At 29.4% G+C, this 24,239-nt stretch overlaps 1 protein-coding gene across 3 annotated transcripts; it reads right to left on the bottom strand.

Annotated features, from left to right (window-relative positions):
- Window positions 1-764: 764 nt before the first annotated feature.
- Window positions 765-24,017, bottom strand: LOC112686229 (protein flightless-1). Of its 3 annotated transcripts, none has more exons than XM_025558430.1 (9): window positions 23,571-24,017; window positions 7,635-8,252; window positions 5,930-6,098; window positions 4,977-5,110; window positions 4,398-4,659; window positions 4,084-4,314; window positions 3,715-3,933; window positions 3,418-3,616; window positions 765-1,019 (listed from the first exon to the last, which is right to left on the bottom strand). In XM_025558430.1, exons 2-9 carry the CDS (start codon window positions 7,967-7,969, stop codon window positions 850-852), a joined length of 1,719 nt encoding a protein of 572 aa, XP_025414215.1. In that variant the 5' UTR covers window positions 7,970-8,252; window positions 23,571-24,017; the 3' UTR covers window positions 765-849. The 3 variants fall into 3 exon arrangements, with proteins under 3 accessions (XP_025414215.1, XP_025414216.1, XP_025414217.1); XM_025558431.1 differs by lacking the exon at window positions 23,571-24,017 and adding an exon at window positions 23,004-23,157; XM_025558432.1 differs by lacking the exon at window positions 23,571-24,017 and adding an exon at window positions 14,224-14,322.
- Between the last annotated feature and the right edge of the window lie 222 nt (window positions 24,018-24,239).

The following is a 24,239-nucleotide window of genomic DNA, read 5'->3' as shown; positions in this document are numbered from 1 at the left end:
AACGTAAAAAATCTATCATATATATCATGTATATATATATATATATGAAACAATATGGTAAATGTATATTATATATACATACATATCTACTATAAATAATTAAGCTTATTAAGAAATGTGCGTTGTAAAAAATAAAACAATATATTCGACATCTGCAGCAGTGTTATGAAAAAACATACATTTTACAGTATTTTTAGAAAAAAAAAAAAAAACAAGAAAAAAAATCAATCGTATAATAGAGTAATACGGATTTCCTGAAAAATATCGAAATTATCTAAAAAAAGAAGAACCATCTACTTTTGTTCTGAAATTAGGTACAGACGATATCTAACAAAACTTATAATTTAAAATCCGCGTACGGGTTATGTTTACATAGCTTTTCGTGCAGCCTTTTGAGAACACTAAACGCACTATACGACCTGAGCGCTTCTCTTTAATAGTAATAACTATTATATTGTTTGTATGTCTTATTACTATTAAAGTTTTGTATATTAGGTATAAATTATAATATATGATAATCATAGTATTGTTATTATTATACATTCGCATAACGATCTAGACTAGACCACGTGGTACAGCTTACATTACGTTATACGTTTACAAGTAATACCTAAACGTTTTAAGGTTTGTCGTGTTGAATACATACATAATACATATACATATAAAAAGTCGCGCAATCGGTCCGAAAGGCGGTAGAGAAAAAAAATTACCATAATAATAATAATAATAGTAATTAATAATTAACAGACAAGTAAAAACAATAAATATAGAAATATTTGTATGCGTATAAATAATTATAATATTAACACGGAAACGTGGTTCGGAGATATTGTAATAATACGGCGTTGATCAGGTGGCGATTACAGTGATGGCGGACGACGTGTCGGTGTCGGTCAAGTTGGATTTGATTTCGTTCGTGACGGGCACGCACTTGGCGGTGCCGCTGACGTTTGCGTCATACTTCATTTCCATTGCCTTGGTTATGGCTTTGGTGTTGTCGTCGCACAGTACCGGGTTGCCTGCGAAAAAAAAACCGATGTTAAACCGTTATGGGGACTATGTGATTAAACCAGTTTATTAATACGAGTATTTATGCGGTACATAACCGTTCTCTGTAAACTCATAGAGTTCTCTTTTTTTTTTTTTCAAGATTAGAAAATCATCTATGATTTAGCGTTTTGAATTTTCGCTATCAAAAATTGATTTCTTAAATTAATTTGTACAACATGTTGTAAAATTTGTAAAAAAAAATGTTGTTTTTCAATTCGCCATAAAGAATAATTGAATGATGTGATGGAAAAATAAAAACGTTACGTCATAGGTATGGTGTATTATTTTTTAAAACAAAACAAAAGAGCCTCTACTATGATTGTACGTTCAACGGTATGCGTCCTATCGTCGTCTTCGATTAATGGCGCTTGAAGTCCAAAGCACATTTTTGAGTATCACGTTGTTATCTAATAACAAAACTGCAGTAGAATGTGATTCGGTATCATTATCGCGCAATCGTTAGTATACTGTTACGATGCGAACCGAGACCATATTACAGATTAATAATTAAAATGCAATATATCCGCGCCTTACGAATTTTGCACTCGTCATACACATCGACAGACCTGCGTAACGCAACTCGACACCTAATAACAATACATTAAATACTGTGTGCTCTGCAGAATTGTGTTGTGTGCATTCGACGATTACGATTACGTTTTTAAATAACAGGAATAGCAAAATAGCAATTCAAGCCTATTAGTCAAGCACGTCATTTAGGGTGGGGTGGTAGGAGCGATCATCCCTCCTAAAGGTAGTATTGTAGTAACAACGAATTAAGATATACGGTACATACCAATTAATTGCAAATTATTTAAGCCCCAATCATTTCGCAGTAGGTAAATTGCCCTCCCCCCCCGAAAAAAAAAATTAATCGCCATCACAAAACAAGTACCGATTACGTGACTCATTTTAGTATGAAATCGTTTTATAATGCGCACGTCAAAATCAGCTTAAATAATTTACTCTACTTTAATATTAAAACTTACACTGTTTATTACTATTACATTTTATTCTATTACATTTTTAACATAAGTTAAAAAATTATGTATTCGTAAAAATCAAATTAGTTTAAATACACAATTTGAATCGGAGTCAGTGTCGGATTTAACGAAAGTAATGGGGGTGCAATGCACCGGGGCCTCTAAAACCAAAATCTAAAATTGAAATTGTCGGTTTAATTTTTTTTTTCTTGTTCTTTTTTTTTATATTTATTCGTAGCGTTTCATTCAACGTATAATGTAAAATGTTAAACATTAAATGTATACTTGAAAGTGGTGCACAAAAATGAAAATATAAATTACTTTTACAAAAAAAAATATTGGGCCTCTAATTGGTATTTGCACCCCGACCTCCTGAGACTTAGATCTGGCACTAATCAGAGTAACGATGAAATTAAGTGCACGTGATACTTCGTAAGACTCGCATAATGTAGGTTCAGCATGCATGGGTTATAGGTATTCAAACGACGAGTTGTGATAGTGATACAGGTGTACGGTTTCATAACATTACATTCCATCATGCAATGATGGCCAGTTACATTAATGTATATCAGTTATATTAGTTAAGTATATGGATTTGGATAAATTTGAAATTTGAACTATTAAAATAATTGATTTGCCTGTTGTGCCAAATCAGTAAAAGCAATGTACAATAATATTGTATAGATTAATTCGACCGGATACAAAAGCATAATAATTATATATACTACTTATATGCAATTATTGAGATAATAGTTTACACTTAATAACTCGGGAAATATCCTTGCTCTGGTATTGCGTATATATATATTTATTGTTACATATATACTTATATTATTGTTATTTATATACTTATAGAGTTGTGATTTTGTAGGGAAGTGAATTTTTTTTTGCATATAATTCATAGCTTACTTGGCATAAAAGTCATGTTTTAATAAATTTCGTTTGGAAACTTCAATATCGCATTTTTTAACGTTTCTAATTCTTCAATTCTCTTTTTTTTTTTATCAATTTTCATCAATTAACATCATTCACAAATTTATTTTTAATTTTACACAGTTGTATTCGTCAATTCTAATTCGTTCAAAATTTTTATAATTACTTTTCACATTCAATTATTTTTATTTATTTTAAATTAATGTGAATATGAAAATTTTGATTTTCAGTGTTTCAAAACAATTATAATCGCACATTTTAATGAATAATAAACTATAATTTTTAGGATTTAAAATTCATTTTTAAAGGTTTCATAGTGCATTAAATTAACAACCATAGTTACAAAGATATAAATCAATCCACGTAGGTATAACTACGTAGGTACATAGGTATAACTCCACCCTTGTCTCTACAAGCCTCGAAAACGTCTCTTTTATACGTTGCTACTTACCTTCCAAATATATTCTCAACGTGCTGTTGACTCCGTGTAACTTGCACTGAGTCATTTCAACGAGCTCCTCCCGAATGGTTAGTATGTTGTTGAACTCGAGATCTGCGTGACAGAGCACGGGATATCCGTGGAAATCTTTGGAAAGGCTGGTCAAAGCATTATGCGAAGCTACCAAATTCTCGAGAGCTGGTAAATTTATCTATGGATGAGAACCAACCGTTGGTTTATATATTATGTATTAATGACAAATAATGCGGCGCACGATATGGTAATGTTACTGTAGTTGTATAGATTTACCTGCGAGGAGTCTGGTAGTATGTGCAATAGATTGTGCGACACATCTAAGATTTTTAAACTCAATCCCGTCAGGTCGTACGGTGACAAATCCTTAAATCTGTTATGACTGATATTCAGTTTGACCAATGTCGTGATACCGATCAACGAACCACCTAACGATTCCAACTCGTTGTGGTCTAATTTCAAGTGTTCGATTCCAGTCACCGGTTCGCTTATAATCTAAAACATGAATTAATAAAGGTATATATATATATATAATATATATTATGTATATATATATTATATATATACATACATAATAGAGTACACAAGTTGTGTCTATTTAACCGTTTCAAAACATACTCTTATTTCAACTTAATAATAACTCACCTCAGAATGGCCTAATAATTTGGATATTGCGTTGTGCGACAAATCGACCAGTTTCAATTCTTTCAATCCCTTGATTTCAGCCAACGAAAACTCAGTTATGTTGTTGTAAGATAAATTGATCTCCGACAGTTGGGTAAGTGGCAGCAATGACTTGTTCAAGTATTTAATACGGTTGTTACTTAGTTCCATCACTGCGATCATCGTTGCTTCTTCGAATTCATCGGACGCCAACTAACGTGTTATAACGACACATAGTAATTATTAAAAATAAAATGTCCAGTACACAACGATATATTTTATGTATGCTACTATACCTCTTGTATTCGGTTGCCGGTGAGTTCGAGCCAAAATAATTTTTTCGACTTGGACAATGTTTTGTTCAGGCCAGTCAACTGATTAAATGTACAGGAAAAATATCGCAGAGCCATAAGACGAGAAAGTTCGGGTGGAAGATGATTTAACATATTGTTGGATACATTCAATACGTAGAGTTTGTTGTTATCAATCGGTAGTTCTCCGTCGAGATTTTTTATTCGGTTGTTTTCCAAATACAGCCATTCGAGGTCTTTTTGATTTCTAATAAATATATACGTTTACGTTAAAAACCTCAAATAGTGACATTTTTATCAATTATAATTATTATTTTATTTAATACACTAGCTAAAAATTTACACATCACAGATGTATTTTGTTATGTTTTATATGAGAATCATATTTAATATTTTATAATAATAATATTGATTTATTTATCCCTACATTATTTGAATCGATCGAATTTTACTCTTTCATAACATTTATATAACATTACTAAAGCAATAGAATAAAACAAAAACCAAGCAAGTGATATACAACAATCACGAGTGCGTAGAAAGTTGGTTGAATATTATGTTTACCTTAAATTTCCATTCAATTCCGTTAGGTTATTTGCACCCAACTGAACTTTTTTTAGGGTTGTTGGAAATGACCCATTTGTTATATCGGTTAAATTATTTGTAGCCATCACGAACGTGTTCATTAATGAAAGGCTCTAAAAATAATTGTAAAATTCAATCATTATCAAAATATCATACAATCAAGTTTTTTAAAGATCCGGAATTTCAACCAGACATTAATTTTAATAAATGTATTCAAATAAAATGTATCACATTATTTTTGTAAAATAACAATATAAAGTGGAATATTATTATCAATATATAATGTGATAAAATAATAAATACTTTCACGTACTTAAAAGTTATATGAATGCTTATCAATTATATTTTATGGAAAATAAATTTCATTTTGAAACATTTAAACATTATTATTTAAATAGATACTAGCTATTTGAATAAATATTGTATTCGTAAGGTATTTAAATTCAATAATACGTTTTATAAATAAAACATTTCAGATATACAATGAAATTTTTAATGAAGAAGTATGAATTATTTTCAACAATTCTGAGTCTGAAACCGAATAAATATTTCCACATAATTCGCATATAAGCGTTTTATATTATTGTGAATATTAATTACGAAAGATAAACATTACGTATATAAATTATTATTTAATTTATTTGTTTTTTCGCTGATGAAAAATAATTTCACAGCACTTTTATCTCATTTGTTGATGCAAACGATTGTATATACGATCACAGGGTAAATGATAGACGCTTCTCGTAGCTTCCTGTTTTACTACACACGCATTCGTAATAAGCCAAATTACCGGATAAGAAACACATACTAATAATAGTGTAATAACTGCTACAGCAGTGTCCCAGTAGCTGTTTATAAATTATTACATTACGTTTTACGCAGGCAACTGCAGTACAATATGAACGATAAAATAGTTGGTGTATACGACATACTTGAAAGTCTCCGGACGCAACGCTGTGTATGGAATTCCTGGCCAAATTCAGCACCTGGATACTAGGCATGTGTTTGAATATCTGCGTAGGCACAGCACTGAGTCTGTTATCAGACAAGTACAGAATCCGTATTCTGTTCATACCGATGAAAGCTTTGTCTGGTAGCGTACTGCTTGTTCAAAAATAAAAGCAATAATATAGATCGTAATATGTCCTAATTAGGGCTAGATTTTATATTCACCGGTATGTTTTTTTAAACAATTTCTTATTTCTACTTTTATCATAGCTTATGAGGGTTTAATATGTATATATTAAATATAAATAATATTATTTATAATGTCCATATATGATTTATTTCTGATCGTAAAAAAAGTATTATAATATATAATATGTAATCGACAGGATAACATTTCGCAAGTGTTGACATTCTCAGGTATAATGTGATTTACTGTGAATATTCTATTTGTACTGTACATCATACAATATTATAATATTATATTTCCTAAACTTTTGACCGATCAAGGACAGAATTTATCTTAATACAAATTTCCAAGTATACGATTATTAAATATTATTGTTGTTATTGTTGTAAAAAAATAATAAAATAAATAATAAATATTTCGTTCACCATAGAATACACGCATTAAAATTATTGCGTGTTTGAACATAATTACAAACAATAAAATAAGATTTATTATATTTCACTGTAGTTTATATATATAATATTTATATATTTGTGTTTGTGTACCTGTAGTATCAATACAGTAATGCAATTATTACAATTATTATATCGATTTTGAACATCATCGGATGATACACGAGTGAGAATAAATGCCAATTCATTATTATAGTTTTATGAATTTGAAACGGTAGGCTTCATAAAATGTGGTATCAATAAATCCGTCTGCAAATCTTAGAAAGCTCGAAGTTTTTCGATTAACGATTACTGCATCAAATGTGTCAAACTCGGGTACAATGCATTGTACATTATGCACAAACTCGGAGTGAATATCACAAGAAATATGTTTACCGTACGTGATGTGGATGCAAGACCATTAGACGAATTGCATGCATAGAACTCGGCAGACAACAGTTCTCGTGTGGAAAATCGTTGAAGTGGAATGGAAAAACTGTCGCCGTGAATGTCAACGGAACCAAATACATATTACAAACACATTTCTTTGTGTTATAATACATCAACCAAACATATCTCAAAATCACTATTTTCCGAGCTATCACACGAGGATTAAGTATACACTACAGGTGGAAACGAAATATCACAATTATACCTGGCACTGGTCATGGGGGGTGGAGTCCGACCTGGCGTCTGGGTGCGTATCCCTCTCCCTCGACCTCATTACTTTTTTCAATGCACTTGTATAATTTCAAAACAGGAAGTAATTGTTTTAATCTACTGAAGATATTAAACGATTTCTTTCTGCCACGCTTATCATGTCCTAATATATTATTTGTTAACACATTGTCGACTAGTGAAACTAAAAATTTTAAGTTAAATCGTTTAGTTATGTTTTTTTTTCGCGTTGCGCACCGATTGGTTCTGCAACTGAATTGAAATTATTGAGAACATCGGACACCCGCGCAGGGGAGAAAAAAATATTTTATTCGTGGAGAATACCGACCTTGCCCTACTTACGACCACTACCAGGGAGGGGGAGAGGACATAAAGTACGCGCGATGTGTTTACCTGAGGTTGTTGTTGGTCAGTTTGAGGTCGACTATGGGGAAACCCAGCTCGTCGAACCGCCTCGTGTCCAGGTCGTGGAGCTCGGAATACTCGATGTTCAGCATGTAGTCGAACACGGCGTCGAACTTGTTCTGCAGCGCCCCGATGACACTCTCGAACGATTCCATTTTTTGGCACGTGACCATGATCCGGGGCTGTCCCATGCCGGTGAAGTAGCACGTGCACGGCGAGATGCTGCGGCGCACGGAGCAGTGGAGCGGCGTGTCGTCCAGTATGTACGCGCCGCCCACGACGAACGCGCACATGGTCAGGAAGTAAACGCGGGTCCAGATCATGGCTGCTGCAAAAGGGCCGGTTCCGGTGGCACAGCGCGTGTGCGTGTGACGAGGGGGGGGGGTACGAAAGGATCGAAGACGGTCTTCCTGTTCGCTGGTTCCGTACCTGGTGGACGACCTAACGGACGATGATCACGACGGCGTGCGGCTCGTGGTGCGCGTGTACCTGCACCGGAAACTGCGGGCGGGCGACGGACGCGCAAAAGGGTTAGTTGCGTATCGCACACCGACTACGACGACGACGACGACGACGACGACGACTACAATACCGGTCGCCACATTCCTGCAACAACAACGTCAACAATAAAAACGATGACGACGGCCGCGCACGAATTCATTCCATCGATTAATCGAGAACCGTTATTGTTGGTAATTTGTAATCATTATTATTTTTTTCTTTCCATGTTGATCGATTTGACTCTGCGGGGTCAAGTACACGACGACGATGAAAAGGGTAGCTGCACGCCTACCGCGAGAGCGACGCACGAGCTAGTGTGACGCAAGCCTACGATATGATATTATTTTATATTGATGCTGTGCTCCGTTTCCGTTGTATGAGGTTTTTTTTTTTTTATACACTCTTCTTAACCGTACACGCGCAATAACACGCACGTACGCACACGCGACAGCGCGCGCGCTCTGCTTTTTACGAAAATACAATATTATCGGTTATTATTTTTTTATTTTATTATTTTTTTATTACTAATATTTTTGCCACTCCCGTGCGACGGTGTAAATACTACGACGACTGTGCAATGCACTACTAACCGTACAACGCTGCCCTCCGTCGAGAACGTGAAGTGATAAAATATCAGTGCCAGTGAATGTGTGTACGAGTGTGTGTTCTTATGCGCGTATTCAATTACATGCGTTGTATTCTTTCGATCCAGACGTAAACATCAAACATCATAGTCTACAATCATAATACGTGCACATGAGATTTTCGAATCCGTGCGATTCCGGTCGAAACGTAAATAATCTTATCGTGCGACATAACAGAATTATTTTCGTACCGTACACGACGATATTTTGAAACACGACGATTCGACCAATTATACCGTTATGAAACTAACGTGCGAATATTGTCCTTGCTCGGACAACGCGCGTTACGCATGCATCGCAAATAAATCGATTGAAATTCGACGTAATTGTAGTCGCAGGACCATCATTATAGGTATAAAATCTGTCAAACGTTATTCTCATTTTTATTGTTCCCCATACCCTTTACGTAAAAATGTTCGCATTGATCAATGATCGTTTAACATTAGTGAACATACGTTTTACATTTATTGATGAGTAATTGTTAAAAAAAAAAAAAAAAAATGCCACGGCCGTTTAAATAGTTTCAATAACAGTTAACCTAATATTTTGATATAAGATTTTATTGACCTCAATTATTTCACCAATAATGTTCAGTGTCAAAACATACAACGACGACTTCGTAAACGGCTAGACCGGTGTATCAGAAAAGTACAATTTCACTCTGCAACGGAAAAAAATATTGTATTATGTAACATCGTTGACTTTCAAGACGTAATAACCGTCATTTTCGCTGAAATTCAGACTTGGACCTAACTTGGACTATTTCGAATTTAACGAAAAAATGTTAGCATTATTGTATACCATTTACGGTAAGTTTCGTTTGTCCCCATTAATCTTACTAAACTTTTTCGAATTTTAGAATATATTGCGCAAACGATTGTGAACAATTTTCTCTGTACAGGTCAGTCCATATCGTATTGCGATTTGGATAAATAATTTAAAAGTAGGAGGAATCATATATAATTAAATATATGAAATTGGTTCAAGTCTGTTAAAGTAACCATAATAATTTAATTTAGATGCAAGCATTAATTATTAAGAAATTCTGATGTTTGAGCAAATTATCACAGCATGCACTCATCGGTTAAGTTAAAAGTTCGGAAAACATTTAAAATATTCTCAGCAAGTTATGAATGAATAAACATAACAGTACATCAAAAATCAAACACCACTTCGAAACTGTAAAAATGTTTACACGTGTCCGATTTAATTAACATTTCCTCATTTATAACAGTTATTGTTCCAACATTTATCACAAAATGGAATAATTAGATCAGAATATGGGACTTGTAAGCCAATATGACCTTTTCTTAAACATAATTGGTAATGATAATACATACGGTTTAAGACAATAATAATATTTTAAATCGTAATTGATAAAAATAATACGTATACCATTCAATAAATATACTCCAAATAATTATTACCTGCGTAGAAAATAAAAATAATAATATTAAAATATTATTGTCGGACGTCCGAAACGTAAAGTCCACATGTTACCTTATTATTGTATTCCAATTCTATGAACTCAATAATGTTATCAACATGTTTAATTATGTTTAATGTCAGGTAAATATTATATAAAAAATATAATAAACAAAATAACCAGTAACTCATTTTTATCATTTTTTATCGATGATCCGTTGTAAAACTAATTCCAAAAACATCAGTAACAAATATTCAGGACGCATTAAAAAAACCAAGTTTTTAAAATTATATTTTTAATTGATTATTAATAATATTAATTCCATACATATAATATAGTATAGATTTAAATAATATTTGTATATTGTATATTTCAAATTTCCTATAGCGTATAATGATAATAAAAAATAAAATAGAACTTTTAAATAATTATAATTAGTACATGGAATAATATATTTTTTTTCTTAGCACTGATTCGGGGTTCGTATACGTCACTGAATGTAAGTGATTTGAAATTTAAATTTACTACTAAAATTGTATCCAAAGAAATATGGCAGCGTTGCAATGATATTTTAATTGATATTATATATAATAAACACGCAATCGTGTCGATAAAAAGGTACGTTTGATAAGCAGTGTACGCAACAGTCTTCTATCCAATAAAATAAAACAATATTCTTTTGTTTTGAATTATTTTACATTTTAAAAAATTTTATAGAAGCTAAAAAGTCAAAATAAATTACTAGATTAAGTAAGTGAAAATATCTCCTAAACAACATAAAAATATTTAAGCAATGTCTTTTTTAGTACTTATTTTATTTGACATAAATTCATCAGTTCAAAGTCCCAGTTCCAAGATAGTAAATTGACCATGATATAATTATATTTAAAATTTTAATCATGAAAAGAAAATTGCCATTCGTCTGAAATACAATACGTTATTGTAAGAATAAGATCAAGTAATATATTCAAATGATTTATACTCTTCGTTTGAAAGTTCCAAGCTGTTATAGTTTTTTAGTAATAATGATAAAAAACATATAAAAAAATTATTTAACGAAAAGCATATTGTTATAGTTCTAATGAAAATATAAGTAACATATTTTTTTTTAATACAAAATTACTAATATTTATTTATAATGAAACTACATAAAAATTATGGAATTAATCGAATATTTTACCGTGTTATTTTATACTTAATGAACTTTATTTCTTAAATTATTTTATTGTTCCACAATAAAATCTGTCAATATTATACCTACACACAAAAATTACAGCATAGAAACTCATGGTTCAAATTTATAATCCGAAAGATTATTCAAAAAATGCATAAAATAACTATCTTTATATTCATAAGAATAATAGGTTTTGCTCAAAATTGTACTAGACCATTTTTTATGTAATTTTTAAAACAGTATAAAGGTAAAATATTAGCCTTGTATAAAATTATATAAGCTTTATACTATAAAGTTACTGTAACAATTGAAATACGAAATTTAATGTCATTACTGAAATTTTTCTTTGGTGTTTTCTGACGATTTGTTAAACATTACCTAGAAAATAGAAAACCTTTATCTTCGAATTAGAATTATAGTTTTAAATGTCCAATTATATAAAAAATTCAAAATAAAATTTTCGAACCCGTAAATTTGATCACAATAAAAAAATTAAAAATATGATTGTAAAAGACCATTTAAAAAAATAAGATTTTTGTTGAATTCAATATTCAAATATTTTTTTCAAAATAATGTGAAAACCCATTCTGAATGCGTTGTTTAATCATATTATATATTTAAATAATTGATTGATTACATATGATTTCTCGACTATAGACTAAAACCTATAATAATATAAACAAATAAAAATTACTGCACTATATACTATTCATTATTGGTGTATACTGCAATTCCTTGAAAATTAAAACTAATAAAAAAAAATACAAATAACAACCATTACTAAAGCCTAATTTGAGTAATGTAGTGGAGATATTAATCAATAGGAAACAAATAAAAATAATGACGATCAATAAAAAATGCATTCATATATTATATGAATAGACAATAAATAGATGTACGTATAAAGCAGGGACAGATGATCGATCGCAAAGATTTCAAAGTCGATCGTGTTAAAATTTATTTTTACGCTATGTACACGAAAATTATAGATACCTACTTAATAATAAAAAAAATATTTTTTGGAAGTCGATCCTCAAAGGTGAGAAGTATATTTTTTGTACATCGCGGTTAAAAAAAAATTGACCATTTCTGGTATAAAGTATATACAGTAGTTCCCAATATTTTACAACCACAGAATCCTTGGGAAATAGTTTGTTTTTCGTATAACGTCAATATCTTTAACACCAATTTAACCACAACTTTTTAATTATTCCATAAAAAACCAATTATCCAAAAAATATTTTAAAGATAGTTTATTACTAGAGAGCGGATCTTTAAGTTTTTACATATTTTTATTGGCTTTATACAGATTTACGAGGGTAAAAAATGTGGGCGATTTATCTATCATAGAGTTCATAGGAAATCATTTATTTTGCATATTTTTGCATATTTTGAACATTAGAAAATATTTAGCCTATTTTTCATATTTTTGAATATGTTCAGTTATTGTTCATAAAAAAACATATTTAATTAACTTCTTGAGTTGTGATTTTTCTAAGAAAAAAAATTTGATTGTTATATTTATATTCCTATATATAAAACTGTTATTCATTTTTTCCATTTAAATAATTTATCTTTTACCAAGGAATGGTGCATAAAAATTGTTTTTATTTAATTATTTTGTTTTTTATATATAATTTTATTATATTTATACTCCTATGTATGAACTGTTTTACATTTTTATATTTAACTAATTTACCTGTTACCAGAGGAATGGCCCATAACAGTATTTTAATGTTTTTATTGAACTATTTAAGAAAATAAAAATCATATTATCGCATATTTACAAGTTTAAGGAATATTTAGAGATTATTTTAGGTTTTTTTAGAGCATATTAGCATCATATTTTAGGCTTTTAAGAACCTAAAAATCCGCTTTTTATTTATTACAGTTACCTACTAGTCTTGCATCATATACATCATGAGGAATTCTTGAGATTATCCAATGAAACTCTTAAGTTCCAAGGATAACACGTTGAAAATCGTTGATATAGACTCGAAATCTCCAATTACGGTCCAAAGGCCAATTCCAGTCTATCAAACTTTCAAACCAATTCACCAAATACTGATATTTTGTCAAAATTATTCCAAATTTAAAAAAAATTACACGTGAAATGATTTCAATATTTAGTTTCATTTACTTAGGTAAACAGACATTTTCAAAAATGAAATACGTCAAACCTAAATATAAAAATAATTTAAGCGACGAACCTTTTCAAGCGAAACTTATTGATTGGAACGATAACATTTGATTCAAACTATCAAGAAATTTAGAAACAATTCCAAACTTCTCACTAAATAATTTACTCGTAACTCAATAAAAGAAATTTTTAAAATTAAAAGTAAATACACCTTTTTCGAAAATCTATATAAATCTTATCTATTCTTATATATTCTTCAATTTGTTTACCTCAATTCCTCTAAAAAATGTTGATCCGTGATGCCAAATTGTATCTTAAATTTGGCCCACCGTAAAAAATGTTGGAGACCTCTATTATAGACAATAAAAACAATTTGAACAAATCACATAAGAATCGCAATTAATACATTCAACTAAATTCTACATTGTAATCGAATATAAATCCGTAATATACTATTGACTCTTGGCAAATATATAAAATTGTATTTACCATAATCACCTGTTATGAAATACATTACAAACATAAGACTATGGCTTTTCATCCGATTTTTGCTATGCTAGAGTATTGACTAGAACAATTATTATCGAAAGCTGTATTTTTTGTATAATGCTTCACATACTCAATTAGCAATTTAAAAAAATATTTATGCACATGGATCCTTCAGAAATACATATTAAGTTTTTAATACATACGAGTTATCTGAGTTATGACGTGTATGAATGGAGTTCGATTTTGTTACTCGGTAGAATGAGCTCATCCGCAAAAATAATGTTACTAAATGTTTAAATGAAATTAAACATTCATCGAATCATTGATTTTTTTACCTATCAAATCATAAATACGAATGTCTATCATTTAAAAAATGCATAATAAAGTTTAAGAAAATCATTAAATATAAAAATATTACTTGGTAATAATATTGTATATACTATTGCGTATTGTGTATTACAAATCGTTGTTGAATTCATCAAATATTGTTTGTTTCTTGTTTTGTCGAACACGTGTCTAAACATTACGCTAGCATACCGTTACAAATTAAATATTTGTTGATAGATTTTCGACTACATGTAAAGCATCTTCTGATACAAATATTATGGATGAACAGAACTTATAGGTTATCCTATAGGTCTTGATAGGTTTGATAATCTATATAGTATGATAAAACATATAATTATAATACGATTAAGTAATAAATAATAAATATAACATTTTAAAAAATTTCGTACATCAACAGTATAAAAAAAGTGTTTGAATAGTTTCTCAACACGAGTACGCGCTCTACTGAAGAAAGATGAAGTTTATTCTTCTTAGGAGGGCACGAAGCTCATCATATAAAAAAATAACATACAATTTAGTATTTATTTATCTTAATTACATGCTAAACACGATTCTAGATAATCAAAAAGGTCCTAAATTATTTTTGACAGATAAAACAAAAAATAAAATAAAAATGTCAAACATTTATTATTTCAATTATTAGAGAACAAGAAAATCTGTAGTACAGCATAGAATTGAAAAGGCTGGAAAATACAAGGTATAAGAAGATCGTTTGAAAAACACACTTGGAATAACTGAATTAAAAGATAGTTTAAGATTGTTTTGTTAATTTGTATTACCAAGAATTTAAAATAAAATGTTTAACTAGTTGAAGTATGTTTACCTGCATTTTATTATTAGTGCTTCATTTACAATATTGTTTTCATAAAATAATAAATAATAACAATAAATGATTATCACTACTAGACACTAGTTATGTAGTAATGTGTAGAATTGGAATAATTTATATTAATATTACATAAATTCTAACTGTAATTGTAATAATTATATAATGATAACATAAGCATAATTAACAAATAAGCAATCTTATGCATGAACGATCTATTATCCTTATATTTTAGCTCTTATAAAGTACATTGTGTATATATAAAAATATTCCAAGTTGATATAAACATATCTCTTTGGAACAGGGTGCGTTTTCTTAAAATATCGTATCGCTCGGATAATAATAGTAATTAATTATAAATTATTCGTATTTACTAAACTTGTGCCACTTAGGTAACCAAAATATACTAGTATACTAAACAAATCACAGAATGGATATAATCGTATTCATAGAATAAACTATTAAAACTTGATTTCCGTTGCCATGTTTTTTAGACTTTTTTGAACTTTGATTGTGATGTGACTTCGATGATGGAAAAGCCTTTTTAAACTACAAATATCATACAGCTTGTATGATACAGGGTACAAAAACATGCTTTTCAATACCAACTTGTTCAACTTTAATTAACGTCATAATATATTATTCAAGTCGACTGCATGAGATTAGAATTGTTAGTTCGTAGAATACGATAACCGATAAGGCAGTTATACATGATGTATATTTATCGACACGTAGATAACAAACAATAAAGGTAGGTATATATACCTCTGGTTAGGTTGTATATTAAAACTTAAAACATATTACTTAGGAATCGGAATGGGTATTTAACCAATGACTAGGATAGGTTTTGGTTTGGAAGTTGGAATGGACAGAATAGACAAGCTATACAGTGTATATACATATTATTAGTAAAAGTTACAAAATATTATGAAAATAATCACTATTGTAATACATATTACGTAATTATAATAGTCTTAATAAAAAAATTTGGTTTGCAAATATTTTCGCTAGCAAATTAAACATTACAGTGCATAGACATTAATTGTATTACTATTTCCGATAAAATACAATTATTTGATGTTCTGTTGTATTGAGTTAAAATAATTAAAACATAATTAAAGTATAATACATAATTTGTTTTTAAAATTCCGAAAGAATTTGTAAATAATAAATAGTACAATATTATTAGACTTAATAGTTTTGAAAATCAAAGATTGTGTTCTACTTTTACATAATGATATATACAGAGTAAAAATATCAAATCAACTCGAGTAATTCTTTTTTTTTTTATTAAATCATATTCAATTGATCTTTATCAATAAGACTCAACGCATATGCAGTTAAACATTAGTTTTAACTGTTATTAAATTCCTACTTAAAATTATCATCTTTAATAACTGTTTATATTTTACTAATAGCTTCTAAAATATATTATAATTATTGTTTATTCTATTAATTTGAAGACGAACCGTATTCATTAAAACGATTGTATCATATTGATATTATATTAAATAATTGAATACAATTATTTTAATACCATTATCACAATTGAAATAATGTGATCCAATAATACATACTATATTCTAAATAGTGCAACGCGATTGGAGGAGTAAAACAAAAATCACATTATAAAATAGAATTGTTTTTTAAAACAAAGTTAAGCTATTTACAGGCTGTATATACACTGCACATTACATATTAAAAAGGCCTTTAAATACTGAAAAATTTTGACGGTTATTATTATTTATTATTGGGCGATTAAAACACAATAGATATACAACACCAGCAATTAATTTAAAATAAAAAAAATTATAAATAAAGATCACATATTTATTGGTACCTTAAAAGATTAATGTTTGAAAATAAATCAACGAAAGACAAAAAATCTGACCGTGGAGTTTTTAAGAATTTTCAATGGGGGAATTAATAAAAAAATCAATGAGTTATCACTATCACTTATCAGTAAATTATTATCAATAATTTTTTTTGTACAACAAATATATTTATATTGTATTTGTAAAGATAAATTATACAATAAAACATTTCTACATACCTTACAAAGTGAATAAGAATTGATTGTAAAAAAATAAAAATAGTCAGTTGAAGGGGGAGGTTAAACTTCATGAACCACTCGTGAGTATGCCAATGAGTTCTGATACGTGCCAAGCATCAGTTATACGTAATAACGAAGACAGTTCAAAGCTTCACATATCTGAGAAATAAACTCACAAACGATGGAAAAAGTCATACAGATACGATGTGTTAATTAACCCAGGAGACCAAACAAATCTATTACAGAAAGAAAAACCTTTTCATTTACAAATTACTTATCAAATACGGTAAGTTTGAAAATCAAGATAGCATTAATGAAAAGTTTTGTGTAAAGCCTATGTATATAAAATAGAAACTCGGAATATACTGAAGGCTAAAAAAGCTATATAGAGGCTTTTGAAGTTTGTTGTAGGTGAAGAACATTAAACATTTCATGGACACCAAAAGTAAAAAATTTAAGATTTTTAAAGAATGAATGCTCAAAAATCAATATGGAATATACTGAGATTAAGGAGAAAAGCATGGATCGGACATTTAATGAAGAAGAGTCCTTGGATAACTGTGATCGTAGAGGGAAAAATTGAAGACAAACCAAGAAGGCAAAGGCCATGAACACCTTTCAAGAAACAAGTGGTAGAAGATATCGACAAAAAGAACACACACATACAGCTTAAAATAAATAGAAATAATAGAGAAAATGGAGAGAAATATAACTATATAAACAATCTTTGGATTGTAAAATAAGAAATTATTGTTTGGTAATTCAATTTTTTGGTAACTCTGTTAAAGTTTCTGATTAATTTATTTTAATTTATAAATTGATTTTATTTCGAAAATATATATTTGAAAATAAATATATTTTCTTCGAAATAATTCTTAAATAAAATGTTAAGCTTAGTTTTCTTACATTTTTAAGAAATATCTCTAACATTGAACTCATGTACATTTGGACACAGGCGTTTGCAGACCTGTATTTCATGGGGTACTTACCATAATTTTGAGCCCTATCTTAACAAAACATGTTGGTATATTTAATAAATCATAATGTATAAATAGTTGAATAAACATATCTTTAATTATATTATTTAATATTAGAGTATATTAGTCCCAATAAACATCCTTTCCTTGAATCTAGTATATTTTTCTCAGATAGCCTCAATTACGAGTATTTATAATTTGTACTCTTGTAGTCGATTGTAGCTATTATATTATTATAAGATGTTTTTGCACGAACATTTAGAACATCTAGATTTTTTTTTTACCAAATATTTTAGAATAAATAACATTTGATTTGAGCAACACCGGTTAAAATACGGGTCCCTTAATCTTAGACTTAAATCTTAGAACCCCATTTACAACATTTCGGGTGGTGCCCTGGTAAACTCAGTACTCCCTGCGCCCACGCCTATGCATTGGATGAAGGATCCATATGGATGGTATTCTTGACCTACATTAATAATTTTAAAAGTAATCTATTAGTTAAAACAATATATGATATAAATGTGTTATAGAAAATGTCCATAAAAATAATAGATTTTTGAAATAACAGAAATACGTAAATATCTAAAATACCTATTCGTTTTAATAAACAAATTCAATCTTTAAACAGTTATTGATATAATTGTTTTTAATAAAATACATATATTTTTATTGAATATTTATAAATAATGCGTAATCCAATTTTCAAGAATAAATGCATGCAGTAAAATTAAAATGTATTAAAATTGCGTATTAAAAGATTAACTCCAATGCATGCGTCTGGAGACACATGGCTAACACTACGAGACTAGAATTAAACACGTACTACACTGTTGTATCAAGTCCTCTGTTTGGAACGATTGTGCTGTGTATTTTCAAATTTTAACCATTTAACCATTTATCATCATATGTACAATGTTCGAAACTAAAAAACAAAAATTAATCTTAAAACTAATTCTTTGACAAGAAGTAGATGAAGATCAAGGTATCATAAAGTATGTAATGTGAAATGAAAAAAATGAAGTGCATAAAATGTTTTTAGCCAAGAAAATTGAAGAATTTTTCAGTGTCCTGTTAGTAAAACATTTATGGCAATATAAAACCAAATTCAGGGTTTTTTTTTAGATTGAACTGGGATAAATTTAAATATAAATCAAACTATTTATTTCGAGATTTTTATCAAGCTTCATATGCTTGGGTCACGTGGCTTATGCGTCATGACCGTTCTCGGAGCGGCTGTCGCCGCGTTCTTAGGAAGCGGTTACATTTAAAAACAAGCAAAGTAGTACCTGCGTAGCCAAAATTAAATGCCACATCAACCGCGAGTTTCTAGACGTGTGTATATGAATTACACCAGTGGTTCCCAAACTTTTTTTTCAGCGGAGCCTTTTTTTCGGACCCAATCTACCCACGGTGCCCTGGTGTGAACTACATTACAGAACAAAAAAAAACCTATTGATAACCAATTTTATTAAAATTTAACTTAATTATAAATTAACGAATTTTTAAACTTAAAAAATAAATAAATAAAAATTATTGTTATTATGATTATAATCATTATATAAAATTATTATAAAGTTAAAATGAGAATATCCGAATATACAATAGAAATTATTACATTATTTGCTATAAAGTTTTTACGAAAACCATAAGGAAATACAATTTTATACATTTTAAACTATTTGTTATGAACCGTACGTAGACCGCGGTGCCACCCTTAGAAAATGGTCGTGGTGTCCCTAGGGCACCGTGGTGCACAGTTTGGGAATCAATGGATTACACCTTAAATAAGTTCAATTTTTGCTTTAGAAATGAGTTAAATATTTACTATTCCTGTGTCCCGAAAATGAATTAAAAGTATAATCAGTAAATTATATGAGTTTATGGACGGGGATGATTGTTAACTATATTTTATATAAGTTTAGACTGACTAGATAATGCGTTTTGCATATTTAAATCCACGCAGTTTTAACTACTAATATGAAATCACATAGAACAATAGAACTATTCAAATTTATTAAACGTTTTGGCTAAAACAAGTACATTTCCTTAACATAATTTGTGATAGTTGTAGATAAAACAACTAAAGCAATTATTATCTAAATGAAAATTATCTGGTATACATACATCTTAGACAGGATTCACTGTGTAAGTGGACGTTATCATTTTGGCATATATTATCAATTACAGTTGGCAATTACAAAATGTTAATAATTATGGATCTGCATACAATATATATTTTATCGAGTTTATGTTTTAAAATATGAACATCAATTAAATCCATTGACTTCTAGATATATAAATAAATAAATTGTTATAATTAAATAAGCATTCAACTTGTTTGAAATTTGGAAAAAATATAACTGTTTTATTCAAATTTTGAAATAAATATATTTATAAATACTATGAAATATTGTATATGTTATACTCGTATTATTATGTATACATCCATAATTATAAATTATAAAAGCTATAAACTGAATTTAACGAATTATGTAGAAGCATTTTAAACGTTTCTGCAATCTGGATTAACTTTAGATAAAGCGGAAAAATCATCGATTAAGCAAATTAATGACAATATTAATGCAAAAATCTTTGAATTTTGTTTAAATAATTATTTTTCAATTTTTACAACATAATTTAAGTATTTTTTTAATTTTTAATATTTTTCAAATTGTGGTTTTGTGAATTTTAATTATTATTTATCTATATTAAAATGTAATTAACATTTATTTTCACTATATCTTCATTTTACTAACAACTAGTACTTATATGAATATTTCCTCTATACTAGCTTAATATATCATATATGTACAATTATTTTCATGCATAACTTTTCTGTGAAACGACCAAAGGTGAAAGAAACATAAGCCACAATCTTATTAAAAATTAAAGGCATGGAACAATATTGATCAGTAGTTCTATTTTTGCTAGATAAAATGCTTGAACATTGCACATTGTTTGATTGTACACTTTATTCTATATAGTATAATATGACAGAAACTTCAATTGATTTTTCTAACGCCTGTAACCTGTTATTTTTTTTTATAAAATTTTGAATTATTTCAGCTTATAAGTAATAAATGTTTAACGTTAAATGAGTTTATACGTATTCTCATAATAAAATCATTAAAATGTTAATTTTTTGACTAATATAAAATAAATATGAAAGAAGAACGTCATATTTATATATTAAACATATTTATTTTATATTAGTCAAAAAATTAACATTTTAATGATTTTATAATGAGAATACGTATAAACTCATTTAAAGTTAAACATTTGTTACTTAAGTTGAAATAATTCAAAATTTTATATTTTGTTATTTTTATATATTTTACTTTATTTTCAAGAGTTTAGACATGTGCAAACATTTAAAAATCATACATCATTCAGACATGATTGATTGACATAAAAGCTACTTCATATCAAATAAGGGGATGCTCAAAATTAAGAAAAAAATATATATTTTATACTTATAACAATAACCGAACAATATATATATTACCCAATTCTATTTGCGTCAACTTAAGTGTTATACTTATTGATAAAAATTAGCATCCTTAAATCACCCGAGAAATATTCCTTTTTATCAGTAGATATAGAAAAAACTTGTTTATGTTTATGAGAGTATAAATGTATTCTAAATATATATACATTTGAATTTAATTATATTTTACATTTAAGCTTACCCTTAAGCAACCGTTTTTTGCTTAATTTCTCATATCTAACCCTTCTGACTCTACTCACAAGTTCCATTATTAATTACTATTTATCACGATTTTAAATAAAAATTAAAATATATTAATAATAATTAATTAGTACATCAAAAAATATAATATTTTTTAACATAATATAATATATTTTAATATAATTTAATTCTTATGTTATATTTTATTAGACAATGGATATTAATTGAAAAGTAATTTTTATGGGTGCATTCCCAAACTTTACTATCCTCTGTGTATAAGTATAGTTTTTATTATTTCTAAATATGTATAAAAATATGATGAATTAAAAAAGAAACAACTCTACAAATATGAATGACTCTAATTTTATTTTGCTCACACCGTATATTATATTCTTCACTTAATCTGACGGATAATTGGTTACGCAATCACGTGGCTATTCGATTAGACATAAGATTAATTTTAAAACAAGCAGACCGTATACGACTACGAACTAGCAAAGTAAAAACAAACAACGAATAATTCAACAGTGTTCGAACTTTTAGAAAGGTTAATCACTGAAAAAAATATTGAATAAAAGATTTTCAACTATCGTCTATCAGTGGTTATTAATAATTATCCATAGTGACTATAGTAGTTTGTCGATTCGGAAATTATTATATTGACAAGGAATCAAAATATATTATATTTTGATAAATACGATTATAAATTATGACTATTATAATTATTGAGATATATTCTACCAGAATCAAAGTGACAGGGGTATAGTAAAAAGCACTCGTACTAAATACCTATTATTTTGTTTATACAAAATACAACTCATGTTAAATTTATCTTCAAACAAGTAATATGCAATAACTTTTGGTACCAAAATAAAAACGAAATAATCCTTTCACCGGTATATTATAGTGCAGAGTAACTTATTATACACGATATTGTTATCAATCTTATAACTGCTCAATACACGATTAAATATGCAAAGGATAGGTTCATTACAAAGTATAACAGAGTATAACCCGTATAATGTCGGTCAATTTGTTTTGAAAAGATTTACTTGAACTTTTTATTTTTATAAAATTGTGATTCTTACCGTTTTCATTGCAATGTAATTATTGAACATGGAATTCGAATCAAAATACAATACGAGCGCAACGTTTCGAACATTCGTTCATAAAATAAAATGCACAGCACAGAATGTTAATTTACTATTTAGCCAATTCTGTGGCAACAGTATTCATCGTATTCGTGAGCGTTCAAATAAATAATAATAATTTATCACGCAATTAGCGTTTTACGATGCACTTTGGTCGCAATAACACATTACCCACACCATAAATTATCAGGTACGACGGACGACAATATGCGAAGCCCGTCTAATCCGTCGCAAGAGACCAGACAAACGCGGCATAAAGAATCATGGAGAAAACACTCAGTGACCGGTACAGCGGTAGACGTGGTCCCGCAGCCTTAGCGCGTGACAGGTATTTCGGGTGTCTCCGGTCCAATTACAAACGATAAAACCTCATCGATGACCGAGGGAACGACCAGCATTTACCTATATTGACGCGGCTACAGTTGTATACAGGTTAGTTTGTTTCGTACGCGTGATCGGGTACGATTAAAACGATTTTTAAAGTTTAAACAACAATGCGCTTACTAAATGATGGCGACGACGACGACGAGCAGCAGTCCAGTCCTCGTTCGGGCCACGGTGGCGGCGGCGGTGGCGGCGTCGCTGAAAACGCCTTTGTCCTCCCAGCGAGCGCACTATGTATGTATCTTATTGTTTACCGTCGAAAACAGTATCGCGGGAGGAGGGGATCTCAATCGGTTAAGAAAAATAATTAGTATCGGCGGTATGATTGTCGTTGCGGCTACGGGGACAAATCGAAATACACGATAAACGCACGGAAATAGTGTCGTTGACGTGCTGTTTGTCCTCGTGTACAGGCGCGAAAAACGATTGACGAACGATGATGATGCCCCAAACGGTGTGTACGCTACGCGCGTATTACGTTCCGTGCGTGCAATGCGTCGTTATAACGCGTTACGCGCGCGCGGCAAATGTTTTCAAACTGACCCGTGCGGATCGGCAAAGGACACGTCAAGAATACACTTTTAAACGGACCGGCGGGTGTGCGTGTACGTGTGTGCGCGCGCGCTTCTGTATGCGTGTGCGTGTTTGTGCGTGTGTGTGTGTGTGTGTGTAAGCGCGCGCTCAATGTACGATGCGACGACGACGTATTATTTAACTGTTAATATAATATTATTGTGTTTAAATGTTTTTTTTTTTTTCGCTCTATATAATAATAATATGTACGGCGTT

The sequence above is a fragment of the Sipha flava genome, unplaced genomic scaffold (genome assembly GCF_003268045.1).
Source record: "Sipha flava isolate LNK unplaced genomic scaffold, YSA_version1 301_pilon_pilon, whole genome shotgun sequence".
Lineage (NCBI taxonomy): Eukaryota > Metazoa > Arthropoda > Insecta > Hemiptera > Aphididae > Sipha > Sipha flava.
This window is presented reverse-complemented; position numbering and strand designations above follow the sequence as displayed.